The sequence below is a fragment of the Sinocyclocheilus rhinocerous genome, unplaced genomic scaffold, assembly GCF_001515625.1.
Source record: "Sinocyclocheilus rhinocerous isolate Xijiao unplaced genomic scaffold, SAMN03320098_v1.1 scaffold1188, whole genome shotgun sequence".
Classification (NCBI taxonomy): Eukaryota; Metazoa; Chordata; class Actinopteri; order Cypriniformes; family Cyprinidae; genus Sinocyclocheilus; species Sinocyclocheilus rhinocerous.
The window spans coordinates 1-19,156 of NW_015632467.1; the positions used below are offsets into that span (position 1 = coordinate 1).

The 19,156-nt window shown below is 37.9% G+C and overlaps 1 protein-coding gene across 1 annotated transcript in view; it reads right to left on the minus strand.

The window, feature by feature from the left end:
- Window positions 1-431: 431 nt before the first annotated feature.
- Window positions 432-19,156, minus strand: part of LOC107742417 (E3 ubiquitin-protein ligase DTX3L-like) — a 27,196-nt gene continuing 8,471 nt past the window's right edge. Inside the window, exons 7-15 of the mRNA XM_016555356.1 lie at window positions 17,680-17,715; window positions 17,224-17,331; window positions 9,151-9,255; window positions 8,375-8,612; window positions 7,511-7,665; window positions 4,243-4,776; window positions 2,940-3,630; window positions 2,218-2,495; window positions 432-780 (exon numbers count right to left, since the gene is read on the minus strand). Of these exons, the coding sequence (XP_016410842.1) occupies window positions 547-780; window positions 2,218-2,495; window positions 2,940-3,630; window positions 4,243-4,776; window positions 7,511-7,665; window positions 8,375-8,612; window positions 9,151-9,255; window positions 17,224-17,331; window positions 17,680-17,715 (2,379 nt within the window). The 3' untranslated portion in view covers window positions 432-546. The remainder of the gene's footprint in view (window positions 781-2,217; window positions 2,496-2,939; window positions 3,631-4,242; window positions 4,777-7,510; window positions 7,666-8,374; window positions 8,613-9,150; window positions 9,256-17,223; window positions 17,332-17,679; window positions 17,716-19,156) is intronic.

Below are 19,156 nucleotides of genomic sequence, written 5' to 3' on the forward strand. Positions count from 1 at the left end.
ATGTTTAGTTCGTGCTGCAAATATTAAAGAGGAAAATATAATTGAATCATATGCAACTTGAACTGAGGCGAATTATCTCACTACAAATTAAAGAGCGTAAAAAAACTTTTTTTGTTTGTATTATATCATAAAATTGAGAAGGCTGAGATTTTATAGTAACAAAGCTGCGATTATTGGGTGGCTTGCATGCTACAAATAATAAATAGACTTGAAAACTTTAAACATCATTTCCAAGCATTAGCCTAGACCGTAAAACTTTAAACATCATTTCTAAGCATTAGCCTAGACTGGAAATAAAACAGCTTGTGAATTGTCACGATTCATGTAACGTTATTTACTTCAGAAAAAGCAACAATAGGGCCTAAGTTAAGTTAACCGAGCCCATAACGTTTGGGGGGGCCGTACAAATTTTTTGCATATGGGCCCGGGGCTGACTCGCTACACCACTGTGTTCAGATACATGATTTTATTTACATGAAAGCCAAATAAACACGTAATGTTTGATTACTGATTTTGCAGGACATGATGGACAATTGAACACAGACTTTAAATGAACTCATACTTTAGAGGCCCGCCGTGTGTATTGATCTTATGATGAATATCATTCCAGGTGACAGCGTTCTCTAAACCGGAGGTTGTAGAGGTCCCAACAGTAAAGATCAGTTTCTGATCAAAAGCCCTCTGCAGCAGTACGAGCACTTCATTTCCTTCACGGTTGTCAGGCAAGTACGCATGACGTGATGTGCCATGAAAATAGTTTCCCGGGTTTGGATGCCTCTTCTAAAAAAATGATAAATATGATGTATTACTGTGCCATAACCTTAACCAAAACTATATGTAAATCAAAAAAATAATTATATATATATATATAAATAAATTAAACATTTTATACTTTATATTGTGTGTTTGTGTTTTCATTGTTTTTCTGTATTTTGTGTGCACTCCTTCTCCTGGAGGGTCAATTTTCAGCAAAGTTTAGCTCCAACCTGCTTCAACACATTTGCCTTAAAGTTTCTAGTAATCCCAAAGACCTTGATTAGTTGGTTCAGGTGTGTTTTTGGAGCTAAACTCTGTATGACAGTGACGCCCCAGGAACAGGACTGGACACAGAATAGTTGGTGTTATAAAGCCCAGGGGCCTGGGGCCTGATGTATAAACGTTGCGTACGCACAAAATGGACGGGACAAAATATGTGTAAATGTGCATTAAGACTAGAGCACCCTCACTCATTTCAGAAGCACCCTCAGTGATTATTTCTGGAACCTCGTTGATGCACTTTTGTTGTATAACTATATACAAAAACAACAAAATACAAATGCATTAAATAACATAATTTAATAAATGCATATTTACAATTTAAGCACTTAACTAAAATAAGTATTAATAAAATAAATAACTAGACTAGAGAAGGCTGACTATAATCAGCTTGCTTCCATTTAGTGAGAAAAGCCTGCTCTTCGCCTGAATTAGAAAAAAAGCTCCTCTGGTCTTCAGTGATGCAAGGACAACGTTTGAGCGTACACGTAATATCTGTGTGAGAGCAGAGACAATTCATAAAAGAACAATGCATTTTTAAAAGCACACGTCCAGTTTTGTGTGAGTGAAGGAAATCTGCTTGCGAGTGGAGATTTGTGCTTGCGCATTACATGGATCACGTTACATTATGCGCTCTCGACATTTGTCATTAAGATCGCGCTATAGAAGCCGTCTAAAATTAAGTATAAAGAAGAGAAGAAAGCGGCCCTAGGCAGCTGCCTACACATGCCAGGATCCGCCACTGCCAGATGCAGTTAGAAATCTAACTGCATCTGGCAGAGTTTTTGCTTTGTAATGTCTCATTTTTGCCACTAGAGGTCCCTATGGTACTCTCGTGTCAATGTTGTGCCTCTTGTAATCAGTGCTATTGTTTTCACATGTGCCTCGTTCTGGGCTGTGTATTTAAGCTGGTCACTTCCTTTGTATCTTTGCTTGGTTATTGTTGTTCCTAAGCCAGTTGCTGCCGTAAGTCTGTTCTAGTTCAAAGAACTATACTTTGAAAGCTTTTTTTGGGTTTTATAAATGAGGCCCCAGGTCTTCCAGCCTAGAGGAATGGTTATTGGGATCCCACAGTATGTGTAGAGCTTCTGCAAAGTGCTTTGATTTTATATATTGTGATTATTATTATTAGAATTATTATTAATCACAAGTCAATCACAATTCAGTTTTACATATTCTTACCGTTTGAATACCCCTGGGTATGTCGTAATATATTTCAATAGTGCCACACTGTGGATATCCAGGGAGACGGAACCTGTTCTTTGTTACTTTCATTCTTCCATCCGGTTGGTTCCCCTCCAATTTCCCAAACACTTCCTTGCACACAGGACAGATGGATCCCAGACTCTCCACTGACATCCTTATACATTCCTGACAGAATTCATGCCCACATTTCAGTTTTGTCTTGTTGGTGAAGCTGTCCATACAAATAGTACATGTCTCCTCTTCAGCATGAGCACCTTTACTCTCGGAAAGTTTTATAAATGAGGCCCCAGGTCTTCCAGCCTAGAGGAATGGTTATTGGGATCACACAGTATGTGTAGAGCTTCTGCAAAATGCTTTGATTTTATAGATTGTGATTATTATTATTAATCATAATCACAATTCAGTTTTACATATTCTTACCGTTTGAATACCCCTGGGTATGTCGTAATATATTTCAATAGTGCCACACTGTGGATATCCAGGGAGACGGAACCTGTTCTTTGTTACTTTCATTCTTCCATCCGGTTGGTTCCCCTCCAATTTCCCAAACACTTCCTTGCACACAGGACAGATGGATCCCAGACTCTCCACTGACATCCTTATACATTCCTGACAGAATTCATGCCCACATTTCAGTTTTGTCTTGTTGGTGAAGCTGTCCATACAAATAGTACATGTCTCCTCTTCAGCATGAGCACCTTTACTCTCATGTCTAGAATTGTCTTTTGAATCTTCATTGAAACCAGCATCTGCTTTGCCTTGCCCTCTAAACTTCACTCCCTCATCCTGTACTGCTCCACCCACTGCTCCTGGTCCATAATCAGGCGTCTGATTCCAGTTGATTCCTTTTGTGTGAGGAATGTCACCTGAGTAACCAATCAATTTCTTCATTTGGTCATCAAACACATTCCTCTGAAGTGTCTTCTCAATATCAGCAATGGCAGGACCGAGATGTTCTGGCAGTCCAACAAGCCTCCAGAGACTGAGTCTATCTGCTGCTGCAACAACACGATGCTGCTGCTGAAGTTTCTCTAATAGTGCTGCCACGTCAATTTTATCTGCAGGGTTTGTGAGTTTACAGCTGACAGTGGCTGAGGCAAGTTTCTGGTAGAGTTGTGTTAAAGCTCTGAGGGCATGACTATCCAGATTAATATGCTGAACTCCTTTAGATCGAGCTTGAACCTTAATTACATTTTTCTGCATTTTGTCTTCATGAAATGACACTCCATACTTTGTTTCAAGCTGGGACAATTGTTCTTTATAGGAAAGATTCATCAGATCCCAATGAACCTTGTCCATCTCAAGTTGAGTTGGAAGGTCCTTAGTGTCCATTTCCAGTGAAAACCTGCTTTGTGGAGAAACATTGTTATCTACATCCATTTCATTTGATTTGTCTTTGAATTGTTGTTCCACTCTTGTTGTCTCTCTTTTAATCATGTCTGTAATTTTATTCGGTCCAAAGAACCGGCAGTCGCTGGCAGACATGGTCAACATCAACTTTGTCTCCTCTGACTGGATGGTACGAATTGCCTCCTTCACAATATCTGAATTCATGTCATTATGATTAATGGCAGCATCACTAAAATTAACCACACAATCAGTGACAAGATTCAGAAAGTCCTCAGAGGCTTTGGAGACAGAATCAGGGCTTGAGTTCTGGGTGGATATGAATGAGACTGACACTTCTGCATGCATAATGACTCCATGTTGTTTCTCAATTTTCTCTACCTCCTTTCTGTAAGAGAGTTGTGTTAAAGCTCTGAGGGCATGACTTTCCAGATTAATATGCTGAACTCCTTTAGATCGAGCTTGAACCTTAATTACATTTTTCTGCATTTTGTCTTCATGAAATGACACTCCATACTTTGTTTCAAGTTGTGACAATTGTTCTTTATAGGAAAGATTCATCAGATCCCAATGAACCTTGTCCATCTCAAGTTGACTTGGAAGGTCCTTAGTGTCCATGTCCAGTGAAATCCTGCTTTGTGGAGAAACGTTGTTATCTACATCCATTTCATTTGATTTGTCTTTGAATTGTTGTTCCACTCTTGTTGTCTCTCTTTTAATCATGTCTGTAATTTTATTCGGTCCAAAGAACCGGCAGTCGCTGGCAGACATGGTCAACATCAACTTTGTCTCCTCTGACTGGATGGTATGAATTGCCTCCTTCACAATATCTGAATTCATGTCATTATGATTAATGGCAGCATCACTAAAATTAACCACACAATCAGTGACAAGATTCAGAAAGTCCTCAGAGGCTTTGGAGACAGAATCAGGGCTTGAGTTCTGGGTGGATATGAATGAGACTGACACTTCTGCATGCATAATGACTCCATGTTGTTTCTCAATTTTCTCTACCTCCTTTCTGTAAGCATGAAGCATGTACCAGAACTGATGGAGGGGGACAGTAAATCCAGCTGAGGTCTCTGGGTTTTTTTCATCAGTTTTAATGGTCTTAGTCTTACTTGGAACATCTGCATCATTATTTTTGTCATCTGATGCAGCAGAAGTCACAGGTTTAGTCTTGTTCACCTAAAAACATATCATGGGATTTTAAGGATTTGATACCAACAGTGACTTTTACAGTAATTGTGTAAATCCCAGTGTATAAAATATAAATGTAAGCTCTATAAGTTGTCTTCGTTGGCTGCACATATATGCAGCAATCCTCATGTAATCCACTTTAGAAACAAATGACGTTTTAGTGAATCAAAAACACACAGTAAAACCAGTGTAGCTCAATTTGTGAACAAATTGACTGTTTTCCATTTATTTGTTAATCAGACAATTACTGTTTTTCTGCTAATTCAGAGGCCCTCTGAGAAATCTAATCTTCTAATCGCACTTCTTAAGTCACGACCACGCAGAAGAAATAATATCCTGCGCACAGGACACATACAAAAAAGTAGGGAAAGCCATTTGATTGAATTCTAGGAAATGGGAAATAATTGCAATGCTCGGGCAAACTGCTATGGAGTTGTTGTCGCTCTTAGAACCGGTGAATGCGGTTTACAGGTTACATAGAAAGAGAAGAAAAATTTGTGCTAAATTAATCGCTGTAGAAATCGAATACTTTAATGGTTGCGGACAAAATAGCTCAACATGAGAGCCAACGCAAACGCAATGACATGTGAAAGAAAACGTCATCATGTTTTAAAGAAGAGTGGTTTGATTAGGTGGTGGAAATAGCGGATGACGGGCACAGAACTGAAACAAAACTCTGAGATATTTACAGTCACACACAGATGTAGTAGTGTGCAAACTCTACTACTCTAAACTCTACTTAGATAACTATATAAGAATTCACATGCTCACGTTTTTTTGAAAATATTTAGCTTACAGATCTCAGTTTAAATCTTCAGTTTGTTTTTTATCTTATATTATATTATATTCCTAATAAATAATTGACCTCAAAAAGGGAATTCATGTTTGTTTTTAATATTATATTATATTCCTAATAAATAATTGACCTCAAAAAGGGAATTCATGAGCAATATCTGCTTTATTTCTTTCATATTATATTATATTATATTATATTATATCATTTTATAGTATTATATTATTACAAATAATTGAAGTGTTCTGATTTTTTTAAATAAATTTTTATAGAATTTCTTGGTAACAAAGCACTCTAAAAAATAAATAAAAATTCTCAGGTAACCTAAAATGTGCATTATTTAGTTACATCAAAGGTCAAATCAAATATAAATAGCACATTAAAGTTAAAAGTTACACACTTTTTGTGTGTGTGTGCGCTGTCACAGGTCTAGTATAAAGAATGTTTTTGCTCAAGTGGCCGAAATGTCTGTCCAACAGAGAAAAGTTTTGCTCAGTAAGAAAATAAATAAAGGGAACATAGGATATAGACCTTTTTGCCATCTAAAATATGTTATGATGTTTTGTATTTTATTACACGAACTTCTGCGGAGAGTAATGTTTGCATAGTAGGTGGCGGTAACACACATAGGCTACAGACAGTAGCGCGTACATGATGCGCACAGAATCATTCAGCGCGGAAATATATTGTCAACACTGTTCTGTGATTTCTGAATAAAATAGCTTAGAAACTGAAAAGTTCAAGCATATATTTCTTAATAACTAAATTCCACAGCTTCACTACTAGTAGAGAGACGCTCCCAGGTAGAATTAATTCACACAGGCAATCGCTCTCACTAATGCATTCATATTAATGTAATCTTTACTGTGCTACTTTATCTGTATCTGATTTAGAATGAGCAGAAATCTGTGAGAAATATAACGACCCAAAGACAAAAGAACTGATAAAAAAGAGCTGTTATAGGAGCAATAGCCATGTGGGCAGCGCTGCGTCATATGCCATAGTTGTGCACAAGGTGTTTGTCACAGCTCCAGACTAGCGACTAGTTGACTTCGACTCGACTTTCATCACATAAAAGTCAACTTCAAAAAATCAGAAGTCGTTCAACCCCTAATATATACCCAGACCAGAACTAAGAAATCTTCAAATCAGTTGTAAAAACATAAAAGACCTTTTGGTTTGTTTAGGATCTCGTAACCCAAAATGTCACACACCTAGTTTTGGGGATGATGTGGGCAGCGCTGTGTCATATGCCATAGCGGTGCACAAGGTGTTTGTCCCAGCTCTAGACTTATTTGTTCATTAATGACGTCATCAGCGACTAGTCGACTTCGACTCGACTTTCATCACATAAAAGTCGACTTCATAAAATCAGAAGTCGTTCAACCCCTAGTACACACTGCATATGATTTTAATTTAATAAAATCTAATTCAGTTGTCATTTCTATAAGTTTCTGAACTGTGGTGATTGATAACCAAATTCAGCTGCAGTGTGTAGCCTCTGTCCTCAAGCCACCCCCTTCCCACCCTTTAAAGACACCCTATGGTAAAAATCAAGTATTTAATGTTATTTATGTCTATCTGGGGTTTTTAATATGCTTAAAGTCAAACCATGTGCAAATTTATCAAATGTATCATTGCTGAGTATTTTTTCCTTAAAACTGTGGTGCACCACAATCAAAAACATGGATTGAAACCACCCGTTTCCTACATCACAAACATGTAACTAGTCTTGTCAATGTGCAGGGCGGGGCTTTTCATACCTGCTCAAAGGTTTCTGTTTACAATGTGTTTTTGCAATGTAGCCAATCACAGACATGATGAGTTTTAAGGGATAAAATTAGTGACTGCAGGGAGTCTTTAAATCATTTTCTAAATCCACCCCTGGTTCTCTAAGCAATCAAAACCTTAAAAAAGTAAACTTGATACCTTTGATGATGGAATTCTGTTCTTGTCTGACGTGGAGGTGTTCTGTGATACAGTCACAGAATGTGCTCCATCCAGAAAAATCTGCGCAGTCACATCCTTATTTTCATGTTTAAAATTCAAAGATACAGTCCCATGATTTTCTAAAGTTTCTAGAGCTACAGAGAAAAATATATTTAAAATATAAAAGTCCACTAAGTAAAATCAATCAGAAGAAACCATTCAACAGCAAGAAATCATTTTGTTTAGTGTTTTCACTTGAATCTAGTGAACAGCAGAAAAGCAATAGAGAGTGTCTCTCTGACAGAGCTGTGAGCGATGCCTGTTTCACATGATCTGTCTGCAGTATTTTTTTTTTTTTCCAGGTTAACAGATTAGAGCATTCACACTGCACACACACACAGAAGCGGTGGGGCAGATGCATTGCATGATTGTGGTGCAGCAGTGCAGTGATCGTCTCCATTCTGAGACTATTGTTGTTGCACAGCAAGCACTGTATGACAGTATATGTTCGTGGTCAAAATGAACATGGATTGACACAAGAATTTTGTATTTTCGCCATAAATGCAGTTATGTTTTCATAAAGTTATAATTTTTGGTTTGAACTGGCCTTAACAGTAAGCGTTAGTTGTAACTTTAAAATTAACATTTTACTTAATACTTCACTCATTACTTGACTTGAAATGTCATCTGTAATTGTAATATGTGTTTCTAGTAATGTGTTACCACCAACACTGGTATTTGCCTTTGTGTAATATAACAATACAAAAAAAAAATGCTTAATGTATTTTAGCTATTTCAGATACTATCATCTACAAGATTTAAACTGAAAAGGGCATTAAAGTGAATTATCATAAATCATCTCACCCGTTGATGGTGTAATCTGCACCTGTGCCCATGATTGATCATCCATGAGTTTTACGCTGTGGACTGATGGTGCTCCTTCTAGTTTGAACAACCATCTCTGAATGGCAATCTGTAATTTTTTACTCCATTTATCTGGAAATGGTTCTGTCCAGTCCACTTTGATTTTCAAGTTGGCAATATCCAGTGGTGCTGAGGGTTGTGATTGGGTTGTGTTTATATCACCATTTTTACAAATGTCCTGTTATAGGAAACATTATAATGAATGCAGAGTCATATTTCTATATGAAAAAGAAGCTATACTCACTCATAGCCGAGTTATGTTTAAAAACTATTTTATGATGAAGAATAGCAAATGCAGACAATAAACTAAACCATAACAAAAATGTTATGTTTTCATATTTTATATTGTTTCCATTATAAATTCATTTAATTTTATAATTTTTTAATTGGACAGCAGTAATAAAGAAATATCACAGTCCTTTGACTGCTATCGAATTCATTTAAATCAGACACTGTAGCACATCATCGGGAGTAAAAGTATTGAGGGAGGGAATGACCTGGAGAGTTATACGGTCTAAACTCTAAAATTATGTGAATGATAATGTGTTTATAGACAGGAACATAAATCATTGTGTTAATTAACACGTTAATGTGTTCACTCTTCTTAATTCTATGCACTGGCATTTAATCATTCATATAAACATATAATTACTGATATTCTGGTGTCAATGTCCCTCAGAAAATCTATGGTTCAAGCTCTACTCTTTAATCAGTACCTCCTCTGGCTGAGAGTCTGGTTTGTTTGTTGTGATATCCTGATGCTTCTGTTCATCCAGAGATGATCTAGAGTCTTGACCTTCAACACGGCTTGATGGTAAATTCTAAAAACAAGAAACACCATGTTAAAAATTATTTTAATGATATATTTTAAGTCTACAAAACAATTAGTTTTATATTTTTCAAATCAATATCTGTCACAAAGGGTTTCAGGAAGACGCATGACGAGGAATAATCTGATTCAGAACAGACTTAAATAATATCCACAGGTCAATCTAAACAAAGGAATGCATGCAAACACAAACATAACAGACAAGAAAAGACAAATGAGAACTGAAAACACAGGCACTTATATACACAGATCAAACAAGGTCATTAATAATGAACAGCTAAACAGAATAACAAAATCAAATCAGTGACCATGCTGAAAATGGCAAACAAAACATAACAGAACCGTGACAATATGAACAGAAGAGAGGTTTTGGATTTTGTGTACCTTAGAATCAACAAAAGGTTTTTATTGTTATTTATTTATTTATGTATTTATTTAAGTTTTTTATTATCTTTTACATTCACATTTGGCAGATGCTTTCTAAAGCAACTTACAGGTACACATGCAGGTGAATTCTAGGCGTACATTGTATCAGTTCTTGTAAACCCATAACCAAAGCCATGTGCTGTTGTTTTAGCTATAGGATCGTGAAGAGAGTTGCAAACGAGATTACACCTCAAACATGTTATTGTCATATCTGTGACTGAGCGGGTTATTCCACCACATGATGGAGTTCGTCCAACAAACCACTATCTATGAAGTGATTTCATCTACTTGACAGCTGTGAGTAACAGTCATTACAGTAGGGGTTCCCAAACGTTTTAATTCCAGGACACACTTAGACAAGTATAATCTATCCCAAGACCCACCTAAATAATTTTAAAGGGGATTAGGGGAGGAAAAGTGATTTATTTATATTTATATATATATATATATATACAGGTGCATCTCAATAAATTAGAATGTCGTGGAAAAGTTCATTTATTTCAGTAATTCAACTCAAATTGTGAAACTCGTGTATTAAATAAATTCAATGCACACAGACTGAAGTAGTTTAAGTCTTTGGTTCTTTTAATTGTGATGATTTTGGTTCACATTTAACAAAAACCCACCAATTCACTATCTCAACAAATTAGAATACTTCATAAGACCAATAAAAAAACATTTTTAGTGAATTGTTGGCCTTCTGGAAAGTATGTTCATTTACTGTACATGTACTCAATACTTGGTAGGGGCTCTTTTTGCTTTAATTACTGCCTCAATTCGGCGTGGCATGGAGGTGATCAGTTTGTGGCACTGCTGAGGTGGTATGGAAGCCCAGGTTTCTTTGACAGTGGCCTTCAGCTCATCTGCATTTTTTTGGTCTCTTGTTTCTCATTTTCCTCTTGACAATACCCCATAGATTCTCTATGGGGTTCAGGTCTGGTGAGTTTGCTGGCCAGTCAAGCACACCAACACCATGGTCATTTAACCAACTTTTGGTGCTTTTGGCAGTGTGGGCAGGTGCCAAATTCTGCTGGAAAATGAAATCAGCATCTTCAAAAAGCTGGTCAGCAGAAGGAAGCATGAAGTGCTCCAACATTTCTTGGTAAACGGGTGCAGTGATGTTGGTTTTCAAAAAACACAATGGACCAACACGAGCAGATGACATTGCACCCCAAATCATCACAGACTGTGGAAACTTAACACTGGTCTTCAAGCAACTTGGGCTATGAGCTTCTCCACCCTTTCTCCAGACTCTAGGACCTTGGTTTCCAAGTGAAATACAAAACTTGCTCTCATCTGAAAAGAGGACTTTGGACCACTGGGCAAGAGTCCAGTTCTTCTTCTCCTTAGCCCATGTAAGACGCCTCTGACGTTGTCTGTTGTTCAGGAGTGGCTTAACAAGAGGAATACGGCAACTGTAGCCAAATTCCTTGACACGTCTGTGTGTGGTGGCTCTTGATGCCTTGATGCCTTGATGCCTTGACCCCAGCCTCAGTCCATTCCTTGTGAAGTTCACTCAAATTCTTGAATCGATTTTGCTTGACAATCCTCATAAGGCTGCGGTTCTCTCGGTTGGTTGTGCATCTTTTTCTTCCACACTTTTTCCTTCCACTCAACTTTCTGTTAACATGCTTGGATACAGCACTCTGTGAACAGCCAGCTTCTTTGGCAATGAATGTTTGTGGCTTACCCTCCTTGTGAAGGGTGTCAATGATTGTCTTCTGGACAACTGTCAGATCAGCAGTCTTCCCCATGATTGTGTAGCCTAGTGAACCAAACTGAGAGACCATTTTGAAGGCTCAGGAAACCTTATATATATATATATATATATATATATACAGTGGGTATAGAAAAGAATCAGGGATTTATGACAAAGGCTACGTTAACACTGCGTGCCTTAGTGCTCAATTCCAATTTTTGCTCAGATCCATGATGTGAACAGATCATGGTCCTGAACTGAGGACATAAAGTAAACCGATTATGTGTTTATAGTGTGATCTGCCGCAGTGGCCAACGGAAGTATGCGCAGGCAATATGAAATATAAAGACAAAGATGTGACAGAAGAGAGCAGAGTTTTGAAACTTTTGTGATATGAGCCCTTATGTTGTGCTTGTATATAGAGTTGTCACTGTAGTACTTATGAGTTCTGGCACATCACTGTACTTCCACTGACTACCTTTCGCAACTGTCTTGATAACTTTGGGTGTGTAAAATCTTAGAAGTGACTCCCATGAGCGTGATGAATGTTGATCTAGAGCAGTGGTTCCCAAACTTTTTGCTGCGTGCACCCCTTTCTAGTGTTTGACACTTGTCAAGCACCCCCACCACCGTTCTCCGGTTAAACACCACATTTTTTACTGCAATACAGGTATAATTACAAGTATTCACTGTATACAGGGCTTGACATTAACTCTTTTGCTCACCAGCCACTGTGGCTAGTGGTTTTCCAAAATTACTAGCCACTCAGCATTTTCACTGGCCACAATTTTGTTTCAAATGAAATCAGTATTAACAAAACCAAATTTTCCACCGCTGGAGAAACAGAAGCAGCTGAAGTGGCATTTAGATGCATTTACACAGACAATTTAATTAAGCTGAAATGTAGCATAAATATATTAACACTGCAAAATTACAACAGCATAAATAATGCTGTGAGCTTGGTTTTACATCAGGTTTTTTTATTTACAAATATCAAAAGTTGTAAAAAATACAAAAAAAAAGTTACTTTTAAATTTGAAAGACTGTTCACACTGCAAAACATCTGACCTGAATTGGATTTAGTGCCACATATGGAAGTGGTACGAATCGAAATAGAAAAGATCAGATTCCATGGGGTTTGTGCTGCTCACACTGTCATGAGTAAAACAGATCTGAGTCACAAGTGAGCAAAAAAAATTGGATTTGGGCCACATTTGCCTGCAGTGTGAACATAGCAGTGGTCATTGTGTGCACGTGAAGATTCTGAGCCCACGTAGAAAAAGGTGTTATGGTCAGATGAGACTAAAATTGAATTATTTGGCCTCAACACCAAACGATATGTCTGGCAGAAATCCAATACAGCTCAGCATCCAAATAACAGCATTTCTTCAGTAAAGCAAGGAGGTGCTGATGTCCTGTTATGGGGTGTTTCTCTGCAGCAGGCACTGGAGCACTTGTCAGGATAAGAGGAAAAATGATGGGGCAAAATACCGTCAAATTCTTGAGGAAAATCGGCTGCCCTCTGCCAGAAAGTTGTCAATGGGAAGAAGGTTTACCTTCCAACATGATAATGACCCATAGCACACGGCAGAACTGAGCACACAGTGGTTGAAGGAGAAAAAGCTGAATGTCCTTGCATGGCCTCATCAGAGCCCAGACTTAAACCCCACTGAAAATCTGAGGAAGGACATGAAGACTGCAGTCCACAAACGCTCACCATCAGATTTAACTGAACTTGAGCATTTCTGCCAAGAAGTGTGCACAAATATTGCAAAGTCTAGATGTGCAAAGTTAGTAGAGACAAATCCCAACAGACTAAAGGCTGTTATTAAAGCAAAAGGTGCTTCAACAAAATACTGACACAAGGGAATGATACTTTTTTCAACAAGTGATTCTGTTTGATTTATTTTTATTTTTATTCTGACAAGTTGGTGTTATATCTTTCACTTGGATGTTAAAAGCTGCAGTAAATACAGCTGGATAAAACAAAACCTTCAGGCTGCAAAGAACAAGATGTGATTATTTTAAAGGGGGGTGATTCTTTTCTATACCCACTGTATGTGTGTGTATGTACTGTGTGTATATATATATATGTATATATATATATATACAGTACATACACTGTATCTCTCTCTATATATAGAGATAGAGAGACAGCCATTAGCGCTATCTTGATACTGGAATCTCTAACTTTGTTACATTGCCTAGAAATATAACATTTGTATTGAAAGATAAATATAACAAGGCTAGAACATGACAATAATAATTTCTTTGTTGTTGTTGTTTTTTTGTTTGTTTGTTTTTTTTAAATCTCTCTGTCTGTCAAAAGGAAGATCCAGAATTACTCCTTATTGTCTCTGCAAACACAGGCCGCTAAACCGGTGTGGCCAGTAAGGTCTTGGTTGTACCTACTTTGGAGTGTAGAGGAGGTACATTATGTATTGTAAATAGCAGCCTATCACAAGAGACTACCTATGTTTTCTCTTTATTGAGAGGTTAATACAAAGTTCTGTCATGAAACTCTAGATGCTGCAGACCGATAGTTTCTAACTCAATCTGATATAATCACATCATTATTCACGTGGCGCAGCTTATCGGTTTTCACATCAGCAGCCAATGAGCTTGCTGCTCAGTATTCAAATACTTGGCTAGTGCTTGCTGTTGCAGTACGTTTCAGAAAGCATCTGAAATCAACAACTAAGATAAGTGAACGCTCTTTTTCTCCATTTCACTGAGCATATTGCATGGTCTGCCTTATTAATATCTAAATGAGCAACCATAATCAAGCTTTAAACTAAGCATCATTTGTAACAGTCTTGCATTCTCATGCAGGAGAAAAATACTAAGCATATAAGCAGTAGAATTTACGCAACTGTATTTATACAGCTGCAACAACAAGCAGTCTAGTGTATGTAATCGCCGTGAGGACACACAGACAAGCTACAAACATGAGAACAGGTTTAAATGAAATAAGCATTTGTACTTGTATACACTTCAACCGGGGTTCACAATATTTAGCTGCGTAACCTCAATGTCACATTCATTTATTTAATACATATGAATTCTCTCATTATAAACAACAAAGTGCAGAGGTACGTGTGATGTAAGTATAAGAGATGCATTCATCACATAGTGTAGATTCACTGAGTTTAACAGGAATGTTTTTAAAGTGCATAAACTCACGCTAGACTGAGCTTGTGATGATGTTCTTAGGGTAATGTAATGTTCCCCTTCAGGAACTCGAGCTGCGTCGAGATTCGCTTTGGGAACGCCCTTGCGTGACCGCGTTCTGAAGCACGTGTCAAATCAGTCCAATGGAGCAGCGAGACGAAAGTATAAAAGCGCATCCGGCAGAGCGCAAACCAGCTTCTGCTCTTCAGTAGCGCTTCTGACGGCGGGGGATATACACATGATTTGTGTGTCGTTTGTTTGGGTGCGGAGCATGCACGGTCAGCTTTCGAGGGGGCTGATTGTCATGACATGGGGCGATGCCAATGGTGGAGCAGACGCTCGCGAGCTATCTCTCCCCATCCTCGGCATCGTCCCTGAAGGCCCCGAAGCTTCCCACCAGGCCTGTTAAGCTTACATCTAGTCTGGTTGGGAAAGCTTATACGACAGGTCAGGCTGGCGCATGCTTGCACATCATGGCAGTGTTACAAGCGTACCAGGCTGACCTGCTCAAGGACCTGGATGACAGGGAGGAGGGGGAATCCGACGTGGTAGCTGAACTGCGTCGGGCCACAGTGTTAAATACAAATTCAGTCATATTAAAAACATTAGGCTGCTCTTAGTCTTACGCTGGAGTTGGTTCACTTTCTCGCAATGAAACTAAGTAAATAATTACATAAATTAGCACGATAATATTGTGTATCGGCGATCTCACAGGCTGATGATAGGACGATATGAAAATTGAGCATATCGCCCAACACTAGCTTGTATTGTCCATTTCTGTGTCTCCTGCTTTATTGGGGGGTTATTTCATGTATGTTATACAGTATGTGCAGCAGCAGTATTTCTTACATGCTCACAGCAGCATGTCTGTGGATGTATTGGTAGTATCAAGTCTCGGTAATTGCTCTGCAGCAGCAGCAGCAGCAGCAGCTTAGCAGATCTATTCCTCCAAGACCAAACACGTTAACACTGCCATGTATATTACCATGCTAAACTCTCAGAGAGTTGTCATGACAGAAAAGGGATAGTTCACCCAAAATTAAAATTAGCTGTTAATTTACTCGTCTTCAGGCCATCCATGATGTAGGTGACTTTTTTTCTTCAGTAGAACAGTAAAGAAGATTTTTAGCTGAAATCGTGGTCCTTGATGATTCTTAAAATGCTAGTCCACAGCACCCGTCACTTTGAGAGTTAAAAAAAGCATATCAAGCAACAAAAAATTAATCCCCATAGCTCCTGACGATATGAGTTCTTATGAAGTGAAACAATCAGTCTGTGCAAGAAACTAAATATTATTTACAACATTATTACCTGTAATCCATAGTCTCAGGCAATCGGTCTGGAGTGATGTCTGGTCCACGAACGAATCATTTTTTTGAACTGGTTCTTTTTGGTGGACTATTTGAAGTTTGTGGCTTGACAAGTTATTCAATCAAAACTCACTTTCAGACGCCTGTCAGTCACTCTTACTCGAAATTAGCCAAAATACCGGCGTATCTGATCCTATGATGCTGGTTTTTGCCAACTTATTCAATGGTCCAGTTCCTCCAGCAGTCACTGAACTGAGGAAACAGTTTGACTCGGACTGAAGCCACTGATATGCTCGTGCGTGAACCCAGCACTTGAAGGAAGGGGTCAAATGAAAGTTTTTATGGTTTCTCATTGTTTATGTAAAAAGGTAAATAGAATAGTTTATTGATTTTAAATGCTTTAGACATGTAAAGCATCCAAGCTTCTGTCACAGTTGGTTTTGGGTGTTGGTTTATGTTCATGTTTTCATGTCTTTTATTTTGTAGATTTGCCACAGTCATGTCCTCTGTCATGTGATTCCCTGTTCCTTCATGTGTCATGCTTTATTTGGTTTATTGTTTTGACGTGGTATTTTGTTCTGCCTTCTGTTTGGTTCTTGTTCCTCAGCTCATCTCTGTCATTGGTTGGATTGTGTCATGTGACCCCATTTGTTTGATATATATATATATATAGCCCTCATGTTTCATTGTCCATTGTTTAGCTTTGTTCGTGTAATCCACTGTTTGGTGAGTTTGTTCGTGTTTTTGCCAAGCCAAGTCTTGTTCATTTGGTTTCTGCTCACTTTTGGATTTTATTAAGCTGCACATGGGTTCTCATTCAACTTGCCTCCAGTGGACGTTTGTTACAGTTTCATATCACTATTGGCTGCTTTAATAATATAATTGCCTATATGTTACATCATTGCATGATTACATAAACTGGTGAATCAGGTTTTTGAACCAGTTCATTAAAACGAACTGTCCAAAAGAACCAGTTTGTGGAAAAGAATCAGACTTCCCCGTGTGCCTGAGGCTGTGGATTACAGGTAATAATGTTATGCAAATAATGTTTCTTGCAAAGACTGATCATTTCACTGAAGGCCCATGGGTATTAATTTTGTTTCCCTGATATGCTTTTTTTTCACTCTCAGAGTAATGGTAGCCTTTGACTTGCATCTTATATCACCAATGACCACTGTTACTGTTCTACTGAAGAAAAAAAGTCACCCATATCTTGGATGGCCTGAGGATGAGTAAATTCACAGCAAATTGATATTCTATAAAATGTTTATGAAAATCTATTAGAAACCTTTATATTAGAAATCTATTAGAACTTAGAAAATATATGGCTCAAGCTCTGGTCTTTAGTCAATACCTTCTCTGAGTCTGATTGCTTTGTTTGACCCGATGTGATGTTTTGATGCTTCATGTGATCCGGAGGATGTCTAGAGTCTAGACTTTCAGCACCTGCTGCACTGAAGTCCTAATGTCCACATTTAAAAAAATAATTAAATAAATAAGAAGAATATTCTCTGTTTTAATATCAATACAATTAATAACTGCTTTCTGTGACGGCAAGTAACTCAGCAACACGTTGAGACACCTATGTCTGTGCATATCTGCAACACCTTATTTTAGAATATAAATGTAGGTTAAATAAATATGTCAGGATAATTCACTCACACCAGTAGTTGACAACTGTGTATGACACTGAAGGCAATACATATCAATATTCAGTATCGACTGATATATCAAACATGGGCAGTGAACTGTTCCCATGGATAAAATATAATTATTTTGTGAACATCATTGCACAGTGACTGGTACTCACCTGATCATTAGATTGTATTATCTGAGCAGGTGAGATCTGTTGAATAAAGAATAATGTTCTATATATTAATATAAGTACAATAAATAATTGCCATTGTAATTTGTTCTAACTGACTGCCACAACCCTACAACCCTTCTCATTATGTCATAAATATATTTTTCTGTTTAATAGCTTGATTGCAATCACGTGATTCTGATGACACATGAAATTCAGATGGAGGGCAGGTAGTGAAAAGCTGAATGGATGAGATGGAGGAAAGTCCGCACTGTACTGGTTTAGACACTATTCAAGAGGAAGGTATAAACAGAAAATCACAACATATGCTGGACGTGATCCTTATGTAATGAAGAGGAGCAAATTTTCAACTAAACTGAAATACTTTCCTGCCATCGGGGCGGTGGATATAGGCTAAGCAACTAACCCTGATTGCAAACAAGCGATTTCGAAAGTGAATCCCGCATTTAAATGAGTGATGCGGGATATCCTGAAACTGTGCTGCATGTACAGGGTATGAACCCATTGGTCCTGTTAGCAGCATGTAAAATAAAAGTTTTATTCAAATTCTTAATTGATTATAGTCTAGAAAGCGAGAAAATAGTGCTTCCATATAATCACTAAAAAGCTGTCACTTCAATTTATCGCAGTCTCACAATATTCCGTTATAATCAATGAAGCTCTCTAAACTGCACATATAATATGTGACCGTGGACCACAAAACCAGTCATAAGGGTCAATTTTGTGAAATAGAAATGTATACACCATCTCAAAGCTGAATAGGACAATATTTGGCCGAGATACAACTATTTGAAAATCTGGAATCTGAGGGTGCAAAAAAATCAAAATATTGAGAAAATCACCTTTAAATTTGTCCAAATGAAGTTCTTAGCAATGCATATTACTAATCAAAAATTAAGTTTTGATATATTTACAGTAGGAATTTTACAAAATATCTTTATGTAACATTATCTTTATGTCCTAATGATTTTTGGCATAAAAGAAAAATCAAAAATTTTGACCCATACAATGTATTTTTGGCTATTGCTACAAATATACCCCAGCGACTTGAGACTGGTTTTGTGCTCCAGGGTCACATATCTTATTTCCATCGTGTCTATGTGTGAATTCTGACTGTCTCATGCTGAATGCGTGAGAGTTGGCAGCCCTGTATCTATTTATATATTTCTGTGTTAATATTTTAAAGGGGTCATATGATGCAACTTCAATTTTTCCTTTCTCTTTGGAGTGTTACAAGCTTGTGGTTGCCACAAGCCCTCCGGATGATCCTACGTCGAATCCGCCGGCAGCGCCGTTCTCAAGTCCGCCGGCGCTCACTCAAGCCCGCCGTGTGTGGTGCTGTGTGACGCATTTTATGGAAGACTGTTTCCTGAACCTGCAGAGTAACATTAGCCTACAATGCGTCTGTGGCTCAAAGGCTGTTCTATAAAGTGGGGCAGTTCCAACTTTGCAAGGACAGTCT